The 24,968-nt window shown below is 42.3% G+C and overlaps 1 protein-coding gene across 2 annotated transcripts in view; it reads right to left on the reverse strand.

The window, feature by feature from the left end:
• The window catches only part of SPATA17 (spermatogenesis associated 17), a 119,565-nt gene that overhangs the window by 41,205 nt on the left and 53,392 nt on the right, over positions 1-24,968 (reverse strand). For both annotated transcript variants that reach the window (XM_072140114.1, XM_072140113.1), the window contains one exon: positions 374-574. In XM_072140114.1, coding sequence (XP_071996215.1) covers positions 374-574 — 201 coding nt within the window. The remainder of the gene's footprint in view (positions 1-373; positions 575-24,968) is intronic.

The following is a 24,968-nucleotide window of genomic DNA, read 5'->3' on the forward strand; positions in this document are numbered from 1 at the left end:
TCGCGTGAAAACCGGTGTGTGCGCCAAAATCCCGTCGGAATTTGGCGCAAAACGGAAAAATTCTGGAAACCCGACGAAAGTGCGGCCGTGGAGCCCTTAGTAAATGAGCCCCATAGTGCCAGGGCAACAACAAAAGTAAGACCCGCTACCATCCAATCAGAGGATCTCCTTCCATTGGTCCAGGATCCTGTTATCTCATTCTCATTGTAGGAACTTCTGGTAAGTTCTGGTGAGTATGGTTTCTCTTACATGAAGTTCTAACGTCATCTCCGTTCTGTTCTGACATCTTAATTCCATAACTTCCAGGACTGAAGATAACAGAGCCATGTATATATAGATAGCGCTGTGGGATTACTGCACACTAAGTACTTACCTGTGGCTTCTTCTGGCCAATCGGAGGAAGAGGTTGGGTTGTTGGGAATGAATAGAAGGGCCTACAATCTGTCCAGTCTACAAAGCTCCCATCATGGTCTTTCTTTGGAAGCTCTCGATGGCTCGGTGGTCTTGCTCTCTTTAACCTGAATTCCATCTCATCCGGATATTGTCTATATGGTGAGTTGTATATTCCCGGAATCTTAAGGAAAAGAGAAAAAGATCTTAAGAATCTCTTACCATCATTGTAAACAACTGTAGAGTCTTCTCTTATTTTCCTGTTCACCTGGAAGGACCAGACCAGGAATGGAAGGACCAGACCAGGAATGGAAGGACCAGACCAGGAATGGAAGGACCAGACCCTACCATCGCGATTGCACCATCTAGTACTGGACATTCTAGATTTTCTATATTGGTTTTGGACCTTAGACGGCTGCTCATTAGTCCACAATATAAACTACAAGTAAGTACTCGATAAGGTATGTATGTAGATCTTTACGTGTGGAAACTATAGTGCCCAATAAAAGGAGCCCTCAACATTGGGCACTTACTGCTGGTCCCATTTGGATCTCAATTCATCATCTGTAACTGGGTCCCCCTTACCCTGTGCCATCTATAACACAGATGTCCTTTATGGCACAGAGGCCTTTAGACACCCTAAGGGCCAGGATGAACTTGCAACTAACAGATATTTGCTATATTGTTGGGAGTCCCATTCCTAGTACAGGGGTCCCAGCTGTTATGGATTATAATGTTGACAGTTTGGGTGGTAGCCTGTGGTCCAAGCCTTCTATGGTACCCATGGTCACCCAAACTACCTACTAAATTTTAGACTAAGAAGGACCTTCACCCATGAAATTCTCATACATCTGTTCCTGCTCTCAATACACATGAACACAGGAGCCCTTTTGGAACCTAAGAAGGTCCTCCAAAGGTTCTGAATCTGCAGACTGGAAGCAGAAGGGACTTTTCCTCCAATCCCCAAGTAGCTGATTCTAGTAGCATATGTAGGAAGTAATTCCAGACTTGTAGGGGCCAAAATATTCATACAGCCCAGGGCCCATGGCGGTCTTAATCCACCCCTAGTCCCAAGCCTCTCATTCAACACAACAAAACCATGGTGAACTCCAACGTGTGTGTATACAAAGAGGGTGCTCTAAGAATGGATGAGGGAGTCCTAGCATCAGGGACCCAAGTTCCTTTAAGAACTTAAGACTTAGGAATCAGATCACCGGAGGTCTGACTGTTGGGACCCTTCAGTTATCTGGTGAACTAGAGACTGAAGATCCTAAAACCACTGCACATGGGTGATTGACGTTCTAGTCGCTTCTACAGGTCTTTCTAGTCTTTAGGTCCCCCGCTCTTTCCCAACGTAATGATGCCCCAACCATCCGACACTTATTTGCAATCCTGTAGATAGGGGATAGATGTATTCAGTGGGACAACCTAATTAAAGGTATTTTACACAATTTACAAAAAACATGGCTGCCTTTTAAAACAATAAACAGAGCCACACCCATCCGCAAGTTGCTTGTGGCATTGCAGCTCAACCATATTCCGTTTAGATGTACCTGGGTTTGTAATAGGTGTGTCGATCTATTAAAATATTTTAAAATATTTTTTTTTAAATTGTATTTTTTGTTTTTTTACTACCGTATATACTCGAGTATAAGCCGACCCAAGTATAAGCCGAGACACCTAATTTCCCACAAAAACCTGGGAAAACCTATTGACTCGAGTATAAGTCGAGGGTGGGAAATGCATTGGTCACAGCCTCCCCAGTATATAGCCTGCCGAACCCTGCCCCATAGTATATAGCCAGCACCTGCCCCCCAGTATATAGCCAGCCGGACCCTGCCCCATAGTATATAGCTAGCACCTGTCCCCCAGTATATAGCCTGCCAGCCCATATCCCCCACTATATAGCCAGCCCCCTGCCCCAGTATATAGCCAACCCCCTGCCCCAGTATATAGCCAGCCCACTGCCCCAGTATATAGCCAGCCCCCAGTCCCAGTATATAGCCAGCCGCCTGCCCCAGTATATAGCCAGCCCCCTGCCCCAGGATATAGTCAACCCCCTGCCCCAGTATATAGCCAGCCCACTGCCCCAGTATATAGCCAGCCCCCTGCCCCAGTATATAGCCAGCCCCCTGTCCCAGTATATATCCAGCAGCGACGGAAGCCAGAAAGGTGAATTTTAATATATTTTTGTTCTTGGGTTTTCAGCACATTTTTTTGTGTTGAAAAACTAGGCTTATACTCGAGTATATATGTTTTTTTTTCATCACTTCCAAAAATTTCCACCCATTTCATCAACATTAGCAATTTTTCATTTTTTTTTTTTTTTAGAAAGTACTGCTAGAACTTCCCCGTATCTGTCATCTCTATTATTTCCTCCTGACAGTAATCCTGTGGGATCGCGGTGTATTTTTTTTCCGGGCCCCCGACACATCCTTCTTCTTTTAAAAACAACTTATGAGGCCTTCTGCCGCCGAGATGGGCTGTCTGGGACTTCATTTTCTTCGTTGCAATTTTCTGAAGTGACAAACACTATGGGGAAATCTTGGCTAACTGTTAAAAAACCTACAGCCCAGTTATTCGGCGTTACTGTCATGCTAACCTCAAGCTCAATAAGTAGCGGGAAATCTCAGGAGGGAACCCCCCCGCTAATAGCTTCTCGCTGACCTTCCTTGCATGGAGGCTGCCGGGCCCTATGGTGACTATGGTAAATGAGCTGTGAAAGTACCGATTCTTTTTTTAAAGGCCATGATTCTGACATGTCAGACACATTAGACATATATATATATAAATTTTTTTTCCCCCAGAATCCCGATTCTCACGTTTTTCCATCACGGGAAGCCACGCATGACCGGTGGTATTAATTGCGCCAGGTCGAGCGTACTTGGTAAACGTATCATTTGTTATCCGCTCGTCCTTAGCCAATACATTAATATTTTACATTTCCGGCCATCTATCTCCTGTCTTACCTTCCGTCAGAATTTTTTTTTTTTGCCGTAATTAAGCACATGAATAAAGAAGTGAGACATAAAAAAAGGGATGACGACCCCTCAGGCGGCAATACAGAGGACGCTATAAAGAGTCCCTGTCATCTTTTTTTTTTTTAAATACTTTATTAGTTCATCAATTGGTGTTAATTTAGGACGGGTCTCGGAGCTGTCAGGAAAGGTTTGTGCTGAAGGAGTAGCTATAATTCCTGGAGATTCGGAAATGAGCACAAATTTCAAAATGTTTATTTGCTTTATTCTCAATTTCTGGGGTGGGGCTGCGGTGTTAGGTGTTCTCCACAATAAGATGCTGCTCCCTCCTCCCCTCTCACAGCAGAACTCTCAGACACTTCAGCATTACCACCTCCTACACTCTCTTTGCTCCACTTTTTAAAATGTATTTGCTGTGTTACTGAAAACTTTTTAAAAAGCTTAGAAAGTGGGAGGTGCTCACAACAATAAGATGCTGCTCCCTCCTCCCCTCTCACAGCAGAACTCTCAGACACTTCGGCATCACCACCTCCTACACTCTCTTTGCTCCACTTTTTAAAATGTATTTGTTGTGTTACTGAAAACTTTTTTAAAAAGCTTAGAATGTAGGAGGTGTTCTCAACAATAAGATGCTGCTCCCTCCTCCCCTCTCACAGCAGAACTCTCAGACACTTCAGCATTACCACCTCCTAAACTCTCTTTGCTCCACTTTTTAAAATGTATTTGCTGTGTTACTGAAAACTTTTTAAAAGGCTTAGAATGTGGGAGGTGCTCTCAACAATAAGATGCTGCTCCCTCCTCCCCTCTCACAGCAGAACTCTCAGACACTTCGCATCACCACCTCCTCACCTCCTACCCCCTCTTTGCTCCACTTTTTAAAATGTATTTGCTGTGTTACTGAAAACTTTTTAAAAAGCTTAGAATGTGGGAGGTGCTCTCAACAATAAGATGCTGCTCCCTCCTCCCCTCTCACAGCAGAACTCTGACACTTCAGCATTGCCTCCTCCTACCCTCTCTTTGCTCCACTTTTTAAAATGTATTTATTGTGTTACTGAAAACTTTTTAAAAAGCTTAGAATGTGGGAGATGTTCTCAACAATAAGATGCTGCTCCCTCCTACCCTCTCACAGCAGAACTCTCAGACACCTCAGCATCACCACCTCCTACACTCTCTTTGCTCCACTTTTTAAAATGTATTTACTGTGTTACTGAAAACTTTTTAAAAAGCTTAGAATGTGGGAGGTGCTCACAACAATAAGATGCTGCTCCCTCCTCCCTTCTCACAGCAGAACTCTCAGACACTTTAGCAGTACCTCCTCCTACACTCTCTTTGCTCCACTTTTTTATTTATTTTGTTATTGAAAACTTTTTTAAAAGCACAGAATGTGGGAGGTATTTTCAACAATAAGATGCTGCTCCTTCCTTCCCTCTCACAGCAGAACTCTGACACTTCAGCATCACCACCTCCTACCCTCTCTTTGCACCACTTTTTTATTTATTTACTGTGTGAATAAAAAAATCTTTAAAAAGCATAGAATGTGGGAAGTGTTCTCAACAATAAGATGCTGCTCCCTCCTCCCCTCTCACAGCAAAACTCTCAGATACTTCAACATTACCACCTCTTTGCTCCACTTTTTTAAAAATGTATTTATTGTGTTACTGAAAACATTTTAAAAAGCATAGAATGTGGGACCATAGACAGCTTGAAGGTGAGGACACTGCCCTCTACTAAGGGGTATCAGAAATTAATCTGTTCATATGATTCTCTGCCGTTGTAAATCGAAAAGAGTACCTATTGTTGGTTCCTTAGGGCAGATGTAGATGTATAGTTGTTAGGCTGAGATTTTATCCAATGCTTTTCAGACGGATGTCTGAACAGTACTCTATTTGCTGGACTAGTGGCTCTCTGTAACCCCTGCTCTGGACCAGCAAGGGTTAAGTCGTAAGGCTCATGCACCTTCAGAGCCCTTCCTCTCTCACCTGGGGCACTCTGATTTACACCCTGTGCGCCCCATCTTCCTTTGCTGGTCATACAGTTTGTCTGTTGGCTTTCTGTCTGTGCTCGTTTTGCTTGTTCTTCTAGTAAATTGATTTTGGCTAAGTTCCGGACTATTCTCCTGATTATTCGTCTTTATCCTTTATCTTGATTATTGACACCCCTTTGTGTTATTTGTCTGTCTCGTTACGTCTTTACACTTTGGTTTTAGGGTGGACCCATTGAGCAGGCAGGGAATGTCTGGGGGGGGGGGGCTCAGAATTGGGACTCACTGTCCTTGTCTGTGCCCCGCCCTTATAATAGTATAATATAATAAATCTGTGACACCCAAGAATGTTGTTCCTAGCTTGTATATTTAACCCCTTCCCGCCGTGGGCCTTTTTTCATTTTTGCGTTTCCATTTTTCACTCCCCACCTTCAAAAATCTATAACTTTTTTGTTTTTCCATGTAGACAGATGTGTGACGGCTTGTTTTCTGTGTAACAAAATCGATATTTGATATTCCATGGCGTGTACAAGGAAGCGGGAAAAAAAATCCAAATACAGTGAAATTGGTGAAAAAACACATTTGCGCTGTTTTCTCATGGGCGTGGATTTTACAGCTTTCACTGTGCGCCCCAAATGACAGGTCTGCTTTATTCTTTGGGTCGGTACGATTACGGGGATACCAAATTTGTTTAGGTTTTATAATGTTTTCATACATGCACAAAGATTAAAAACTGCTGCAATTTTTTTGTTTTTTAAATGTTGCCATCTTCTAGCTGTTTCATACTTTGGTGTACGGAGCTGTGGGTGGTGTCATTTTTTGCTACTTTTGAGGGTGTTTCCAATGCTTCTATTTTTAGGACTGTATGGCCTTTTGATCACTTTTTATAGATTTTTAAAATATTTTTTAAAATGGCAAAAAAGTGCCATTTTCGTGGTTGGGCGCTATTTTCCATTAAGGGGTTAAAAGCAGTGAAAAACCGTTATTATATTTTGATAAATCGGTCATTTTGGGACGTCATGGGGAGCGACAATCTTCACCAAAATGGCGGGATATGCAGCAAACACTTACTGGCTATGGAGAGGGCTCAGCCCATTCACCCGCAGCCGACGTGTGACGTACTATAATGGCACGCGTTGTTAAAGGGTTGTCTTCTTCTTAAAGGGGTTGTCTTAGTCTTGCATAGTATAAGTCTAGTTTCTTAAGGGGGTTGTCTTAGTCTTGCATAGTATAAGTCTAGTTTCTTAAAGGGGTTGTCTTAGTCTTGCATAGCATAAGTCTAGTTTCTTAAAGGGGTTGTCTTAGTCTTGCATAGCATAAGTCTAGTTTCTTAAAGGGGCCATCTTAGTCTTGCATAGTATAAGTCTAGTTTCTTAAAGGGGTTGTCTGAGTCTGGCATAGTATAAGTCTATGTTCTTAAAGGGGTTGTCTTAGTCTTGCATAGTATAAGTCTAATTTCTTAAAGGGGTTGTCTTAGTCTTGCATAGCATAAGTCTAGTTTCTTAAAGGGGTTCTCTTAGTCTTGCATAGCATAAGTCTAGTTTCTTAAAGGGGCCATCTTAGTCTTGCATAGTATACGTCTAGTTGCTTAAAGGGGTTGTCTGAGTCTTGCATAGTATAAGTCTATGTTCTTAAAGAGGTTGTCTTAGTCTTGCATAGTATAAGTCTAATTTCTTAAAGGGATTGTCTTAGTCTTGCATAGTATTAGTCTAGTTTCTTAAAGGAGTTGTCTTAGTCTTGCATAGTATAAGTCTAGCTTCTTAAAGGGGTTATCTTAGTCTCGTATAGTATAAGTCTAGCTTATCAAAGGGGCTGTCTTAGTCTTCCAGAGTATAAGTCTATTTCCTTAAAGCGGTTGTCCGAGTCTTCCATGGTATAAATGTAGTTTCTTAAAGGGGTTGTCCAGTTACAACAAGTTATCTCCTATGCAAAGCATCAATATCACAGAGCATCCTGCGTCCTGCTACTCTTTCAATCATAGACAGAGATAGCGGATCCCACGACTCGGCTACTTTCGTCCGTGCCATGAACCTAGCAGCAGCATTAGGGTACATTGGACCCCCATTCTTCATATCCCTGGTGGACCCCCCAATGATCACCATATTATCTCCTTACTGTGGATAACTTGCTGCGAAAGGGTCTATAGACAATAAAAACTCAGTGGGGCAGATTTACTTAACCGGTCCCGTCGCGATCCCGTGGGTTCGGGTCCGGTGCGATTCACCAACATTGTGCGCCCGAGTTCCTGCATTAAAAAATCCTTTTTTTAAATTCTGCGGTTTGTCTGAATCCGTCGGGTTGTCCGACGACCACGCCCCCCGTTTTCTGTCGCGTGAAAGCCGGCACCTATGCGCCACAATCCGATCACTTGCGGCAAAATCCCGGGGCAATTCGGCGCAAAATGGAAATTTTCGGGAAAACCTGACGAGTGCGGCGTTCGGATCCTTAGTAAATGAGCCCTAGTATCTTTGCCATCTGTGAAAATCTCATATAGAATACTGAAGAAAAAAACGGATGTGTGAATGCTCCCTAAAAGAGATGGTGCCCAAATGCCGTCGCTCCCTTAGATAGCCCCCCCTCTACTCTGTAAATGGTCACCATCCCAGCGATACATGTTTTTCCCACGGCGACCTCTTACTTTCCGGATATAATTTACCCTTTCTTGGCAGCGTCGCTGATCTATAGTATAAGATTTCTTCCATTTATCCAACAGTTTAAAGTGCAACTAGGTAGAGTGATCACCATAAAAGTAACGGCGTGAAGGAGAGCGGCCCATGAAATATTTGTTAGATCAGCGACTGCTGAATCAACACTGACCATTGCACTTCATCATAATTATCAGGGCGCAGCGCTGCCAAGGGATAGAGAAAACCCCCACTCAGCAAATAATCGCCCATAGTCGGAGTGTTAACAAAGTGTCAGGGTCCGGCGTTTAGTGCCGCGTTCCGTATTCAATTACTCTTGCTGAGAACTATAGGGAAACATGATCATTTCTCAGACTTCCGCGCTTATAATTGCGCAGGAACGTTGTTAACGTGAAGATAAATGGTCGGGATGTTTTCTTTTTTGGCAGAAAATCGAGCATCTCCAGTACATCCCAGATCTTACTGAAAGATTTAGCTTATGTCTTGGCAAAGCTTCCACCTTATGGAGGTACCTTATGTCTGTGCGGTGGCACGGTGGCTCAGTGGTTAGCACTACAGCCGTGCAGCGCTGGGTCCTGGCTCAGTGGTTAACACTACAGCCGTGCAGCGCTGGGTCCAGGCTCAGTGGTTAGCACTACAGCCGTGCAGCGCTGGGTCCAGGCTCAGTGGTTAGCACTACAGCCGTGCAGCGCTGGGGTCCTGGATTCAAATCCCATCCAGGTTAACATCTCTAAAGAGTTTGTATGTTCTCTCTGTGTTTGCGTGGGTTTCCTCCGGGTCCTCCGGTTTCCTCCCACACTCCAAAACATACTGGTAGGTTGATTAGATTGTGAGCCCCATTGGGGGCAGGGACTGATTTGGGAAAGTTCTGTGCAGCGCTGCGTAATCTGTGTGCGCTATATAAATAATAACAATTATTATTTTTTTCTCCTTCTGTGGGAAAATGAAATGGGAGCAGGGTGTACTGGGATGCAATTTTAAAGGGGTTCTTTGGAAACTTTATTAGAGAGTTAAAGGGAATTTATAATCTGCATTGTCTGATTTTGGTTGCTTTGGCTCACTTGTTAAAATTGCATTGGGGGCCTAACTTCTAGCAATTTTCTGGTTATTCATTTCTAAAACTGATTTGTACATCCAGATGTTGCAAGTGGTGAATTCTCTAGATAAACCTTGTTTCTAACGGATCTGTAATTTTTGAGAAAATTTGTTTTTATCTTTATGCAAATAAGGGCGGGGCTTTCATCACAGGTGCTTTTGTTTTTTTTTTTATCTTTCCACACCTTATAACTACAATGAATATGAATTATTGTATAAGGGGTGGTGCTCAAAGGCACTGGGTAACCTAAAAAAGAGAACAGGTGCACTGCTGGTTATAGCCACACCTTTAGTGCCCTGAAAAGCGAATTTGCATAAATACATGAACTTAATTTTCTCTTACATGGCAGAACACAGAGAGATAAGAAAGGTCTGTCCGGAAAGTTTATAAAGTGACCTACACAAGGATGCATTTACCTACAGGGGGATTCGGTAGCCGGTAGACCCCCTTTAAGCCGGTACTTCACCATATGGTTTAGTGGCACAGACAGACCCTGGCACGTGGAGGTGTAATTCATCCGGCCATTACTACGGAGTATCGATAACGCTCGTATATTGAGCCTCGCGAGTCTGACATCTATAAAAGTGTTATTTATTGACGTGGAACACGAGCTACAAACACGCCAGTCGCGTTACCCCCGTCCAAGACACGAGGGAAATCGTAGCTCGCGCCTCTCTCCCTCGTAACATCCTGACTCTGTCCTCTGCTGGCTTCCCACCAAAAAACTATCTTTTATTATTGCCAATGTGATTTATGTCTCCCCCGGCCTCGGCCAACAGCAACAGTGAACTGCTGACAGGCGGAGAAGTGCGAACACTTAACTACAGCTTAAAGGAGCTGCGGACACTCGCGCACATTATTACAAGTGTTTATTGTTTACTAACGTGATGAGACCCCTGGTGGCGGGAAGTATAATGACACTCCACAGGCTTTAAAATGTTAGTCAATCGCCTAAATAGCAATTCCGTAAAATATTAAACCAGGATCGTGCCCCGACTCTACTACAGGCAGTCCCCGGGTTACATACAAGATAGGGTCCTTAGGTTTGTTATTAAGTTGAATTTGTATGGAACTGGAAGCTTTATATTTTATTATTGTAGTTCCAGACCAAATTTTCTTTTGCCCGAGTGATAATCGGAGTTTCAAAATTTTTTGCTGTAATGGGACCAAGGATTATCAATAAAGCTTCATTACAGACACCTTACAGCTGATCACTGCAGTCTGGGAGTATAGTAACATCCAGAGAGGTCACCAGAGGTCACAGGGGGCAGAGGGGTCCGTCTGTAACTAGGGGTCGTCTGTAAGTCGGGTGTCCTTAAATAGGGGACCGCCTGTATTCTCAAAGTAATACCAAATCTAAAACTCTTCCTTGTGCGATTCCTCTGTTATTCCTCCTTACCTGGATGTCCCCCTGAACGCTGGCCGTGTCTATCCAAAGTTTTGAGTGTGCGATTGTGTAGGGGGGATGAATAAAACTGATTTTGTCAAACATTTACAAGAGGAATAATAGAGGGAAATCACAACATTCTAATATGTATCACTTATTGCCGAGCTGAGGGTGCATGTGCGGAGGAGAGGAGGTAACTGTGATCCCCATGAAATATCAAATCCATTACATTATAGCTAAGAATAGTATTACTAGTATCATCTACTATTCCTCTGTTATTCCCCTTGGACATTTGTGAATAAACTGACAAATGGGTGTTAAAAATTAAGAATGTGAACTAATCAATGTAACCATCACACTGAGAGTGTCACATTAGAAGGGCAGTGCCATGCCGTGTGGGCAAAGTTGAAGCAAGGTTAATATTTTATATTTATTTCTCTGACCCAGCTACACTGGAAAACCCCTTTAAGAACCCCTTTTAAAGCCACTGCGTAATAAATACAAAATGCATAGACTGCGAGCTGCGTTGCCAAAGACTCCAGGATTGGTACAACATCATTAACAACTATTTGTTCTCAAGAAAAGCAAAGCGCCTCCCATGGCCTCAGATTGTATGTGGTATTGCAGCTCATCTTGTTTCCTAATCCTGGATGACCCCAGCGATGGAGAATGTAGTGAAAGTTTGCGGAGTAGAAAGTCTTGTGCTCATCTGTCAGAGCAATGGACGAGGAGCTCAGGCTGCTCCGGAGGTCTCCGCTGTCAGGACTGGATCTATATCAGGATGTCTCCGGGAACGCTGCGTCCTGGATTCTATTCTCATATCTGGCTCCCACCCAATGTATCCGGCTGTAGCCCCAGCACCCGGCCTAACACCCACTGTGCCGTACACTATATATACTACAAGATACCGGGGAGAACCAGGAGGACAACACATGATGGAGCAGGAAAGTTATGGAAAAGTCAGAAAAGAAAAGCTCAGGATTACATGTCCTTTACTGCACTTCACCTCGAAAATCTGCATATCTATCTATCTATCTCATATCTATCTCATATCTATCTATCTATTTATCTATCTATCTATCTCATATCTATCTATCTCATATCTATCTATGTATCTATGTATCTATCTATCTATCTCATATCTATCTATCTATCTATCTATCTCATATCTATCTCATATCTATCTATCTCATATCTATCTATCTATCTATCTATCTATCTATCTATCTATCTATCTATCTCATATCTATCTATCTATCTCATATCTATCTATGTATCTATGTATCTATCTATCTATCTCATATCTATCTATCTATCTCATATCTATCTCATATCTATCTATCTCATATCTATCTATCTATCTATCTATCTATCTCATATCTATCTATCTGTCTATCTCATATCTATCTCTTTATATATACTGTATATATCTAGGAAATAAATGTAATAGTTTGTTAGGTGGTTATCTGGTCCCAAGCCTCACCAAGATTGATACTGGTCTGTAGAAATGATAAGGAGAGGGTTCTCTAGCCAGATAATTTTGGACATGTGCTGGCTCTCAACAAAAGTGTTTACAAGAGCCCTTCCAGGACCTTTGAAGTTCCTTATAGGAAATAGAATTGTAAAACAACTACACTTATCTGCTGGTGTGCGCCCCCCTCTGTGCCCCGCCCACACACAACAAAAATTCACAAAGATAGATTTCCAAAAAAAAGGAAAAAGAAATACTTTTATATATTACAAGTCACAATTACCAACTCGTTTAGATTCGAGCTGTAATATATTGCAGTTTTTTACATAAATTATTGAAAGAGGCCACGCCCATATAGATAAGTCCTGCCCATACATTATCCACTTTTACTAAACAGCAAAAAGTGACACATTTTTAAACAAAATTGGGCTAGTGAATTTGTGAATTTTGTTATGTGATTATATATTATATATGAACAACATGGTTACATCAGAGTAGAGATGAGATGTAAGAAGTAATGCATGCCAGCTTTTTTTAAAATAAAGGAGGCCACACCTCTCTTTTTAAGCCCCACCCACAATCCAAAAAACTTTTTGAAAACTGCCTATAGCCACATATTTGTACCCAAAACTTGTTGGTAGAAGCAGGTTAATTAGTGAAACAAATTAAAGTGAAAAATATATATACAGGCAGTCCCCTACTTAAGAACACCCAATGACTCCTAGTTACAAACGACCTCTGGATGTTGGTAATTTACTGTGCTTTAGTCTTAGGCTACAATAATCAGCTGTAACAGTTATCAGAGGTGTCTGTAATGAAGCTTTAGTGTTACTCCTGGTTCTTATGACAACCCAACATTTTTAAAATACAATTGTCACAGAGACCAAAAAAATTTTGTCTGGGGTCACAATGATAAAATATATGGTTCCGACTTGCATGCAAATTCAACTTAAGAAAAAACCTACAGAACCTATCTTGCACGTAACCCGAGGACTGCCTGTACAGTAAATTACCAAAATCTGGAGGTCCGTTTGTAACTAGGGGTCGTCTGTAAGTCGGGTGTTCTTAAGTCGAAGACTGCCTGTATTTCATGGTAACTGGCTGTTACACCGTTGAGAGGTAACATGCCCATGAGCCCTTCTGGTTCATTAGCATAATTTTTCAAGTACATTTTAGAAGGAAAGAGACCATGGATAACAAATATAAGAACATTATTTCAATAACTGATTACAAGAGGCCACACCTATTCCTACTAAACTCCACCCACACCCCAATTACTTTTTGTAAACAGCTCAAAGAGAACCTGTCATGCAAATTAACTCACCCAAAATAAAGACTTCATTAAAAACTATGATCTATCCCTAATTGGGTCCTTTCCATGGATACAATGTTCCAAAAATAATTTTGTTAACTTATATGCAAATCACCTGATGTGAGTCATTTACACTAAGTGCATATTAAAGGACATCTACCATCCGTTTCACCGATGTCCATCACTTATGTTTCTTTATGCAGGTACTATTAGAGTTCCGGGGCGTGAATTAATTAAAATCCGGCAATGCCTAGAGGTGCTCAGCTAATGTCAGCCTGAGCGCCTCCCACTAATTTACATAGTCATTTTCCTTTCAAGCGTGCCGTTTCTTTTTTGCACTACAAACAGTTTCCCTTAGTGCAAAAAAGAAATGGGCACGTAAGTGTTGGACACCTAACATCGGTAAAACTAATGATGTAACAGAGCTCTCTTGCAATGTTCCATACACCAGCATGTCCTAGCAGTGAGACCTGTCAATCAGGAACAAGAAGGCGGGGCAATGCAAGTAAAATTTAAAGGACTGATGGTAGGGGTCTTTTAAATTTTATTTGCATTACCCCACCTCCTTGTTCCTGATTGACAGCTCCCACTGCTAGGACATGCTGCTGTATGGAACATTGCGAGAGAGCTCTGTTACATCATTATGCACTTGAAGTCATGTGACCAGGATCCTTCGTGGAGGCATGCTGTGATTTCAAGTGATCAGATGCATACATGGGGTAGATGTTGCAAATGTAACAGGACCTAAGGTTCTTATTCTTATATTCTTGTTCTTATATTTGTTATCCATGGTCTCTTTCCTTCTAAAATGTACTTTTAAATTTATGCTGATGAACCAGAAGGGCTCCTGGGGATGTTACCTGAACCCCTCTCCACCGCCTGTAACCATGAAATACAGGCATTTACCAGGGTTATGTACAGGATTGGTTCTGTAGGTTTGTTCTTAAGATGAATTTGTATGTAATTCGGATCTTTATATTTTATCATTGTGACCCCATACAAAAATGGGTCCTGTTACATTTGCAACGTCTACCCCATGTATGCATCAGATCACATGAAATCACAGCACGCCTCCAAGAAGGATTGTGAAGAGTAGAAATCCATGGAAGCATGCTGTGATTTTATGTGATCAGATACATACAGGAGAGTTACATATACGTTTACAAACTGATTGTTGTAACATTGTAGCCATGGAAAGGAACCATTTCGGGATAAGGGCGATGCTTTTTAATCATAGTTTTTAATGTATATTCTTAATTTTGGGTGGGTTAAATTGTATGACGGGTTCTCTTTAAAGTCCACATAAGGCCTAAAATTACAAGTCGGTAAAAATGTGTATAATAAATAAAAATATAATAAAAATGGAATTTTAAAATGTATTTTCCACTTCGCACCACGAGAGTTTAATTGACCTTTTGATGAGCGAATCTCTTGTCACGTCTTATTTTTGATAATAACCCCCCCCTTCCCCCGTAATCAGCGTTCCTCCTAAAAATAGTGTTTGGGAATGAAATATTCTCAGCGTAGTTGGCAATGAAGCTCGGCCGTATTCCCCGATGACTTGGCTGGAAACATTATTAATCATAAGTTTGAGGTTTGGGAGAAACTTGTGATTTTCTTTGTCTCGGGGGGTAGGAGAGGCCACGCGAGCGGCTGAGGTCACGTTCCCAATCTGTGTGGTAAGATATGAAGGTGCCATAATCACCACTTATACAATGACTTTCACTGCATCATGGGCACCCGAGCCATAAGAGGTGTAAGGGGGCGGCAGACATGTGGCACGTACAATGATCGAGTAGCTAAAAAATAACCTCTTGTAAAGATGCGCTGACCTTCCTTATGATTATTCCCCCGCTGTCACTATTAACCATAGACGGCGAATGGACAAAGAGCGAAGAGTCCAACCTCATAAAATACTTCACACGTAACATCCTAAACGCTAAACTCCGGGGAGATTCTTAGATCTGGAGGATTTTTTACAAAACAAAAAAAAATTGTCATTAGCATAAAACATAATGGAACCTATTAAAAAATTCAACAAATGTAAAAATAATCTGAAAAAAAAGAGAAAAATTTAATAATTTAATACATTTATGGATTATTTTTTTTTACGTAAAGCAAAAATATGGATACAAATATATTTCTGCATTGATATTTATATTTATAATTAAATACAGTTTTATCCTATATGTTTATATAATCTTATATTTTAGAATGGTTAAATAATAATAAATATATTTGTATATATAATCATAATATAAACAATAATTTTATATATATATATATATATATATATATATATATAAAATTATTATTGTTTATATTATGATTATATATACAAATATATTTATTATTATTTAACTATATTATAATATATATATATATACACACTAAAACAATAATATATACCGGTATATAATAATAATAATAATAATAATAATAATAATAATAATAATAATCTTTATTTATATAGCGCCATCAAATCCTGTAGCAAAAAAAATACAATTTTATAATAACAATTTAATAAAATAAATAAAAATGTCAAGTAAAAAAAAAAATATTCAAAAAAGTGTTTTAGCAGAGTTTGACAGATACATTACATGAAAGTATTGCTTTAAAAAAAAAAAAAAAAAAAAAAAAAAAAAAATTAACCCCTAAAGGACCAGGCCAATTTCATTTTTTGCGTATTTTCATTTTTCACTCCCAGTCTTTAAAAAAAATCCATAACTCTTTTATTTTACCGTTTACAAAGGTGTATGGGCTTGTTTTCTGTGTAACAAATGATCCCATTGACAGCATTTCACATGGGCAACTGGAAAAAAAAATTCCAAATGCGATGAAATTGTCAAAAGAACGCATTTGCGCCAATTTCTTGTGGACGCTGTTTTTACGGCTTTCACTGTGCGCGCCAAATGACACCTCCCTTTTATCCTTTGGATGGGTACGATCACAGGTTTACCAACTTTATACAGGTTTAATTATTATTTTATTCATTTTAAAACATTAAAACCTACTATAAAAAACAATTTTTTAATTTTATTTTGCCAAATTCTGACGCCAAAAACTTTTTCAAACTTCGACAAACAGACCTTTGTCAGGTGTAATTTTTTTGCGGGAGGGGATGACTTTTACACTGATACCATTATGGGGACTGTACGACCTTTTGATCACTTTTTATTACATTTCATGCTGTTGCAAAATGGTGAAAAAGTAGCGTTTCGGACAATTGGGGGGCTATTTTCTATTACAGGGTTCTACGCTGCCAATAACCGTTGTCATATGTTGATTGTTAGCGAGTTTTGGACGTGGCGATACCCAACATGTTTATAATTTTATTTATTTTTATATCAGTTCCATGGAAAGGGGGGATTTGAATTTCGAGGTTTTTAATAATTTTTTTACTACTTTTTGGGCCCCCAAGGGTACTTCAACCCTAGGGGGTCTGATCATTCCTACTGTATACTGCAATGCTATTGTATTGAACTATATGCTGAAATTTGCTATGAATCTATAACAAAGTGCCTCCGGCCCCCGGCACAGTGTTGCAAACCCTGCCGAATGACAGGATTCCATGGTAACAAAGCATCACTCTCCAATGTTCCAACCCAAGATGACGGCGCCCACACGCCGCTGACATTTACCTGAGTGACTAACACCAATCAGGGGTGTCAGCTGTGTCACAATGCAGCCACCATAAACCATGTATGAACCTGTGAGCCCCCTTCATACAACCTTAAAGGGCATCTACAACCAGGATCAAGGATTGTAAACTAAGGACTTACCTGCTGGTGGGTACCCCCTCTGCCAAGATCTGCTCTTCTTCTAGCTTCTTATGCCCTGATTATTTAAAAAAAAAACATACAAAATTATGCAAATGAGCCTAGGGGGCTCTGAGCTCAATGAACACCCATGGAACCCACAGCCCCTTAGGCTCATTTGCATAATTTTTTAAAGCCTTTTTTTTTTTGTGTATAAACAAGGGTGTAAGAAGCTAAAAGAAAAGCAGATCCTGCCAGATGGGGCACGCACCAGCAGGTAAGTGTGCTCGGTTTACAATTCTTCATCCTGGTGGTAGATTTCCGTTAAGGGGTTAAAGACAATTATTGAATAGATAAATATGGTTAAAGGGGTTGTCGGATGGAGAAAAATATCTATGGGTGACCGGGAGGGGGCTAGTTAAAAAAATAAACACTTACTTACCTTTGCAGTCCTTCCTGGTGTCCAGCATTGCGTCCAGCGCTGCCATCTCTCCGGTCTGTCCGTGTCCGTGAAGAAACAGGGGCACGGACGCAGCGATGCGCTCAGCTTTTGGCCAGTTGAGGTGCCTGGCCACGCCCACCCGTCCCTATTCCCAGTACTGTATCATGCAGGGCCGGTGGCCGGCCAGAAGCTGAACGCAGAGCGGCTTCCGTGTCGCTGTTTGTTTACATGGGGTACGGACCGGAGAGATGGCGGCACAGGATAGAGGGAGGGGCCACGGAGGTAAGTCTTTATTTTTTTTTAACTAGCCTCCTCCCAGCCACCAATAGGTGTGTTTTTTTTGCATTTGGACAACCCCTTTAAATAATTTTTTTTTTAAAAAATGGGTAAGACAAAGAAAAAAACATTGATAACATTGATGTTTGTGTTATAATAATAAATTACGTGCCCTTCCTCATCCAAACCCCTGACTTTTCTTCCTTGGTTGATGGACATGTGTCTTACACATGTCTTATTATACAGACAGATGATGAAAAAAATGTCATTAGCTAACAAAAAAAAAAAAAAAAAAATCGTAAAAATAAAATAAAAATAACTAAAAGAGTAAATGAATCCTACTATAATAGCAGATACGGGGGGGGGCGGAGTTAGAATATTTATCCGTGTGTTTTATACTAAAATAAATATAGACTCGCTTATCTCTCACTATCATGGGATGAAATTTGAGAAATTTGGAAAAAAACAAAAAACCTAAAGACATTTACAAAAAAATATGGTAATATTGAACTGTCATTTTTTTTTTTTTTTTTTACTTTTAGCTGAAAAAAAAATTATTTGCATGATGATGTTTTTTTTCACACTATGATACGTGTTGATGTGTGATATCAGCCAGTAGGTGGAGCAGGGGACATTATTTATGGCTTCTACCAGGACGTGAATATATACAGATGGAGGAGACACACAGTTATGTCTTCAGTTATTTTCCATTTTTAATGTACAGTCGGTCCCCTACTTAAGGACACCCGACTTACAGACGACCCCTAGTTACAGACGGGCCCCTTCTGCCGCCTCTGACCTCTGGTGACCTCTCTGGATGTTACTATAGTCCCAGGCTGTAATGATCAGCTGTAAGATGTCTGTAATAAAGCTTTATTGATAACCCTTGGTCCAAAAAATGTTTGAATCTCCAATTGTCACTGGGGAAAACATTTTTTTTGTCTGGGTCTACAATTATAAAATATACAGTTTAGACTTACATACAAATTCAACTTAAGAACAAACCTACGGAACCGATCTTGTATGTAACCCAGGGACTGTCTGTAAGTAGTAGCTACTTACAAAGTAAAATTCCCGGTTCACCATGAGAAGGAGGGGGGGAATTCTGGGAATCCGGATACTGTTGCAGGTCACCTCTATCTGCTATGATGATGGTGGTCGCACACCCCCATATTCCTGCAGGACTGCATCACCATCCAATGTATGTGGGGGTCTTCCTACTCTCCCAAATTGCAAATGTAAGGGGAAGGCAGTTTAGATTTAACATGTCCAATCTCCATGTCTCATGTAAGTAATGTACTCGCTGTCAGCAGGACGGGAAGAAGTTACGGTGGTTCTAAATTTACTCCCCATTTCCGATTGACATACGTCTTCATCTAAAACAAAGGGGTTAAGGCAGTGTCGGCTCCAGGTTTCAGGAGGCCCCTGGGCGACAGAGCCTCTGGGGGCCCCTTTGCAGTGGACTTACGTGGCGGCTATTAAAAATTTAGAATCTAAAACAGTCTCCTGTTCCCCAAAATATTCGCTAGTTTATCATCCCAAACAGCCCCCTCATGGATATTTTATATAAAGCCCCCCTCACCCCCAAAGGATTTATTAGACACAGCCTTATGTGAGCCCCCCAGCAGCTCTGGACCACGGTAGCTGCCAAGGTATGCCCAGTGCTGGTGCCGGTCCAGGGTTAAGGTGCCATGGTCTGAGGACTCTTCTCCATCTAACCAATTATATATAGAACACTATAATAACACAGTCTACTATATAGCAATGCCCCCCTATAGATATACTATGGAGAAAAACACTAAGCGGAGCTCTGGAGTGTAATACAGGATGTAACTCAGGATCAGTACAGAATAAGTAATGTCATGTATGTACACAGTGACTGCACCAGCAGCAGAATAGTGAGTGCAGCTCTGGAGTATAATACAGGATGTAACTCAGGATCAGTACAGAATAAGTAATGCCATGTATGTACACAGTGACTGCACCAGCAGCAGAATAGTGAGTGCAGCTCTGGTGTATAATACAGGATGTAACTCAGGATCAGTACAGGATAAGTAATGTCATGTATGTACACAGTGACTGCACCAGCAGCAGAATAGTGAGTGCAGCTCTGGGGTATAATACAGGATGTAACTCAGGATCAGTACAGGATAAGTAATGCCATGTATGTACACAGTGACTGCACCAGCAGCAGAATAGTGAGTGCAGCTCTGGGGTATAATACAGGATGTAACTCAGGATCAGTACAGGATAAGTAATGTCATGTATGTACACAGTGACTGCACCAGCAGCAGAATAGTGAGTGCAGCTCTGGGGTATAATACAGGATGTAACTCAGGATCAGTACAGGATAAGTAATGTCATGTATGTACACAGTGACTGCACCAGCAGCAGAATAGTGAGTGCAGCTCTGTCTTATGTAATAGCTTTTTGCATTAGTTTTCAGGAATGTCACATGTATTTTCGGCATGTAGCAGAGGCGAGTCAGTGGGGCAGCAGTGAGGGGTTGGGGGGTGGCATCTGGCCCGCAGGCTGTCCTCATTTACCTAAACAATAGAACTTGTTAATTGGTTTGGTGGTGAAGTGTCTGGGGATGGGTGAAGCTGCGCTACAATGTCAGGTATATCATTCTCATTAAGTGCGTATTGACAGCGGCACATTAGCATAATGAATTGTGTACACACCTCAACCAAACATATGCCGCCACACACGCATCCACAGTACAGCCGCATCTACACATGTAACAGAGAGGAGTTTGTCCTTTCAGCCCTAGTGCACCATAATGTCACCAGGACAAAGTCAGCTCTGCTATGTCTGGCAAGTTCATCACTGCTGCATCTGCCAAGGTTAGTTGAGAAGCTCAACATGTTTAGTAACGTTGTATATGACAAGGAGAGGCCATGGAGCGGCTCAATGCAGAGAGCCAAGAGCACAGCAGTGTGAGGAGAGGCCATGGAGCGGCTCAATGCAGAGAGCCAAGAGCACAGCAGTGTGAGGACAGGACAACGGAGAGGCTCAATGCAGAGAGCCAAGAGCACAGCAGTGTGAGGACAGGACAATGGAGAGGCTCAATGCAGAGAGCCAAGAGCACAGCAGTGTGAGGACAGGACAATGGAGAGGCTCAACGCAGAGAGTCAAGAGCACAGCAGTGTGAGGACAGGACAATGGAGAGGCTCAATGCAGAGAGCCAAGAGCACAGCAGTGTGAGGACAGGACAATGGAGCGGCTCAATGCAGAGAGCCAAGAGCACAGCAGTGTGGGGACAGGACAATGGAGAGGCTCAATGCAGAGAGCCAAGAGCACAGCAGTGTGAGGACAGGACAATGGAGAGGCTCAATGCAGAGAGCCAAGAGCACAGCAGTGTGAGGACAGGACAATGGAGAGGCTCAATGCAGAGAGCCAAGAGCACAGCAGTGTGAGGACAGGACAATGGAGAGGCTCAATGCAGAGAGCCAAGAGCACAGCAGTGTGAGGACAGGACAATGGAGCGGCTCAATGCAGAGAGCCAAGAGCACAGCAGTGTGGGGACAGGACAATGGAGAGGCTCAATGCAGAGAGCCAAGAGCACAGCAGTGTGAGGACAGGACAATGGAGAGGCTCAATGCAGAGAGCCATGAGCACAGCAGTGTGAGGACAGGACAATGGAGAGGCTCAATGCAGAGAGCCAAGAGCACAGCAGTGTGAGGGAAGGACAATGGAGAGGCTCAATGCAGAGAGCCAAGAGCACAGCAGTGTGAGGACAGGACAATGGAGAGGCTCAATGCAGAGAGCCAAGAGCACAGCAGTGTGAGGACAGGACAATGGAGAGGCTCAATGCAGAGAGCCAAGATCACAGCAGTGTGAGGACAGGACAATGGAGAGGCTCAATGCAGAGAGCCAAGAGCACAGCAGTGTGAGGACAGGACAATGGAGAGGCTCAATGCAGAGAGCCAAGAGCACAGCAGTGTGAGGGAAGGACAATGGAGAGGCTCAATGCAGAGAGCCAAGAGCACAGCAGTGTGAGGACAGGACAATGGAGAGGCTCAATGCAGAGAGCCAAGAGCACAGCAGTGTGAGGACAGGACAATGGAGAGGCTCAATGCAGAGAGCCAAGAGCACAGCAGTGTGAGGACAGGACAATGGAGAGGCTCAATGCAGAGAGCCAAGAGCACAGCAGTGTGAGGACAGGACAATGGAGAGGCTCAATGCAGAGAGCCAAGAGCACAGCAGTGTGAGGACAGGACAATGGAGAGGCTCAATGCAGAGAGCCAAGAGCACAGCAGTGTGAGGACAGGACAATCCTCAGCGATAAATCCAATTACTGTAGATTATAGATTACCGAGGACCTGCTTCCTGTAACAACGAAAACAAGCTCGGGAAAGGTGTATCATTTCAAATTCAGCTCTGCTTTATCCTCGAATTCTGCACCTGACAAACTCTTTTATGCCATATTGACAAACCCAGCTCTGCTACATGAAACATACTGAGCTCTGCTACAGGCTTATAGCTGCCAAAGTCAGTGCTACACTTATCAAACTCAGCACTGCTACACGTAACAAGCTCAGGACTGCTACACGTAACAAGCTCAGAACTGCTACACGTAACAAGCTCAGAACTGCTGCACGTAACAAGCTCAGAAGTGCTACACGTAACAAGCACAGAACTGCTACACGTAACAAGCTCAGGACTGCTACACGAAACAAGCTCAGAACTGCTACACGTAACAAGCACAGAACTGCTACACGTAACAAGCTCAGGACTGCTACACGTAACAAGCACAGAACTGCTACACGTAACAAGCTCAGGACTGCTACATGTAACAAGCTCAGGACTGCTACACGAAACAAGCTCAGAACTGCTACACGTAACAAGCACAGAACTGCTACACATAACAAGCTCGGAACTGCTACACATAATAAGCTCAGAAGTGCTACATGTAATAAGCTCAGAAGTGCTATACGTAAAAAGCTCAGAACTGCTACACGTAACAAGCTCTGTACTGCTACACATAACAAGCTCAGGACTGCTACAAGTGACAAGCACAGAACTGCTACACATAATAAGCTCAGAACTGCTACACATAATAAGCTCAGAAGTGCTATACGTAAAAAGCTCAGAACTGCTACACGTAACAAGCTCAGTACTGCGACACGTAACAAGCTCAGTACTGCGACGCGTAACAAGCTCAGAACTGCTACACGTAAAAGCTCAGAACTGCTACGTGTAACAAGCTCAGAACTGCTACGTGTAACAAGCTCAGAACTGCTACGTGTAACAAGCTCAGAACTGCTACGTGTAACAAGCTTAGAACTGCTACACGTAACAAGCTCAGGACTGCTACACGTAACAAGCTCAGAACTGCTACGTGTAACAAGCTTAGAACTGCTACACGTAACAAGCTCAGGACTGCTACACGTAACAAGCTCAGAACTGCTACACGTAACAAGCTCAGAACAGCTACACGTAACAAGCTTAGAACTGCTACATGTAACAAGCACAGAACTGCTACACATAATAAGCACAGAACTGCTACACGTAACAACCTCAGAACTGCTACACGTAACAAGCACAGAACTGCTACACGAAACAAGCTCAGAACTGCTACACGTAACAAGCACAGAACTGCTACACGTAACAAGCTCAGGACTGCTACACGTAACAAGCACAGAACTGCTACACGTAACAAGCTCAGGACTGCTACATGTAACAAGCTCAGGACTGCTACACGAAACAAGCTCAGAACTGCTACACGTAACAAGCACAGAACTGCTACACATAACAAGCTCAGAACTGCTACACATAATAAGCTCAGAAGTGCTACATGTAACAAGCTCAGAACTGCTACACGTAACAAGCTCAGAACTGCTACATGTAACAAGCTCAGAACTGCTACACGTAACAAGCTCAGAACTGCTACACGTAACAAGCTCAGAACTGCTACACGTAACAAGCTCAGAACTGCTACACGTAACAAGCTCAGAACTGCGACACGTAACAAGCTCAGAACTGCTACATGTAACAAGCTCAGAACAGCTACATGTAACAAGCTCAGAACAGCTACATGTTACAAGCTTAGAACTGCTACACGTAACAAGCTCAGAACAGCTACATGTAACAAGCTTAGAACTGCGACACATAACAAGCTCAGAACTGCTACACGTAACAAGCTCAGAACTGCTACACGTAACAAGCTCAGAACTGCTACACGTAACAAGCACAGAACTGCTACACGTAACAAGCTCAGGACTGCTACACGTAACAAGCTCAGAACTGCTACACGTAACAAGCTCAGAACTGCTACACGTAACAAGCTCAGAACTGCTACACGTAACAAGTTCAGAACTGCGACACGTAACAAGCTCAGGACTGCGACACGTAACAAGCTCAGGACTGCGACACGTAACAAGCTCAGAACTGCTACATGTAACAAGCTGAGAACTGCTACATGTAACAAGCTGAGAACTGCTACACGTAACAAGCTCAGAACTGTTACATGTAACAAGCTGAGAACTGCTACATGTAACAAGCTGAGAACTGCTACACGTAACAAGCTCAGAACTGTTACACGTAACAAGCTCAGAACTGCTACATGTAACAAGCTCAGAACTGCTACACACAACAAGCTGAGAACTGCTACATGTAACAAGCTCAGGACTGCTACACATAACAAGCTCAGGACTGCTACACATAACAAGCTCAGAACTGCTACACGTAATAAGCTCAGGACTGCTACCCAGCACTGCTACATCTGCAAACTCAACAGGTTCGTACTAGAAAATCCCAACACTTATACACCTGACAAACTCCTCTCTCATTCATGAGTCAAACTGTGTACTGCTAAATCGGACAGATTCAAATTTGCTGTACATGACAAACTCAGCTTTGCTATACAAGAAAGAAATGCTTCATTGGTACACCCCACAAACTCAACCCTGCTGCATCTGACAAACCCAGTTCATTCTTAACTAATCACTGCTACGTCTTACAAATTCATCCATGCTGTACCTGACAAATCCATCTCTGCTGCATCTAACAACCCCAGTACTCCAACACTCAGCCCTGCTATGTCAGACAAACCCAGCTCTTATATATGAGATACACTGGGCACCGCTACATCTAACAAACTCAACTTTGTCATCTCTCTCAAACACAGCTCTACCATAATTGAGAAACTCAGCTCTGCTATATGAAAAAAAATAATGCGTCGAGCTGAGTCAGCACTGCTACAGATAACAAACGTAACACTATCGCAC

This window comes from Engystomops pustulosus, chromosome 3 (assembly GCF_040894005.1).
Source record: "Engystomops pustulosus chromosome 3, aEngPut4.maternal, whole genome shotgun sequence".
NCBI classification, from domain to species: Eukaryota; Metazoa; Chordata; class Amphibia; order Anura; family Leptodactylidae; genus Engystomops; species Engystomops pustulosus.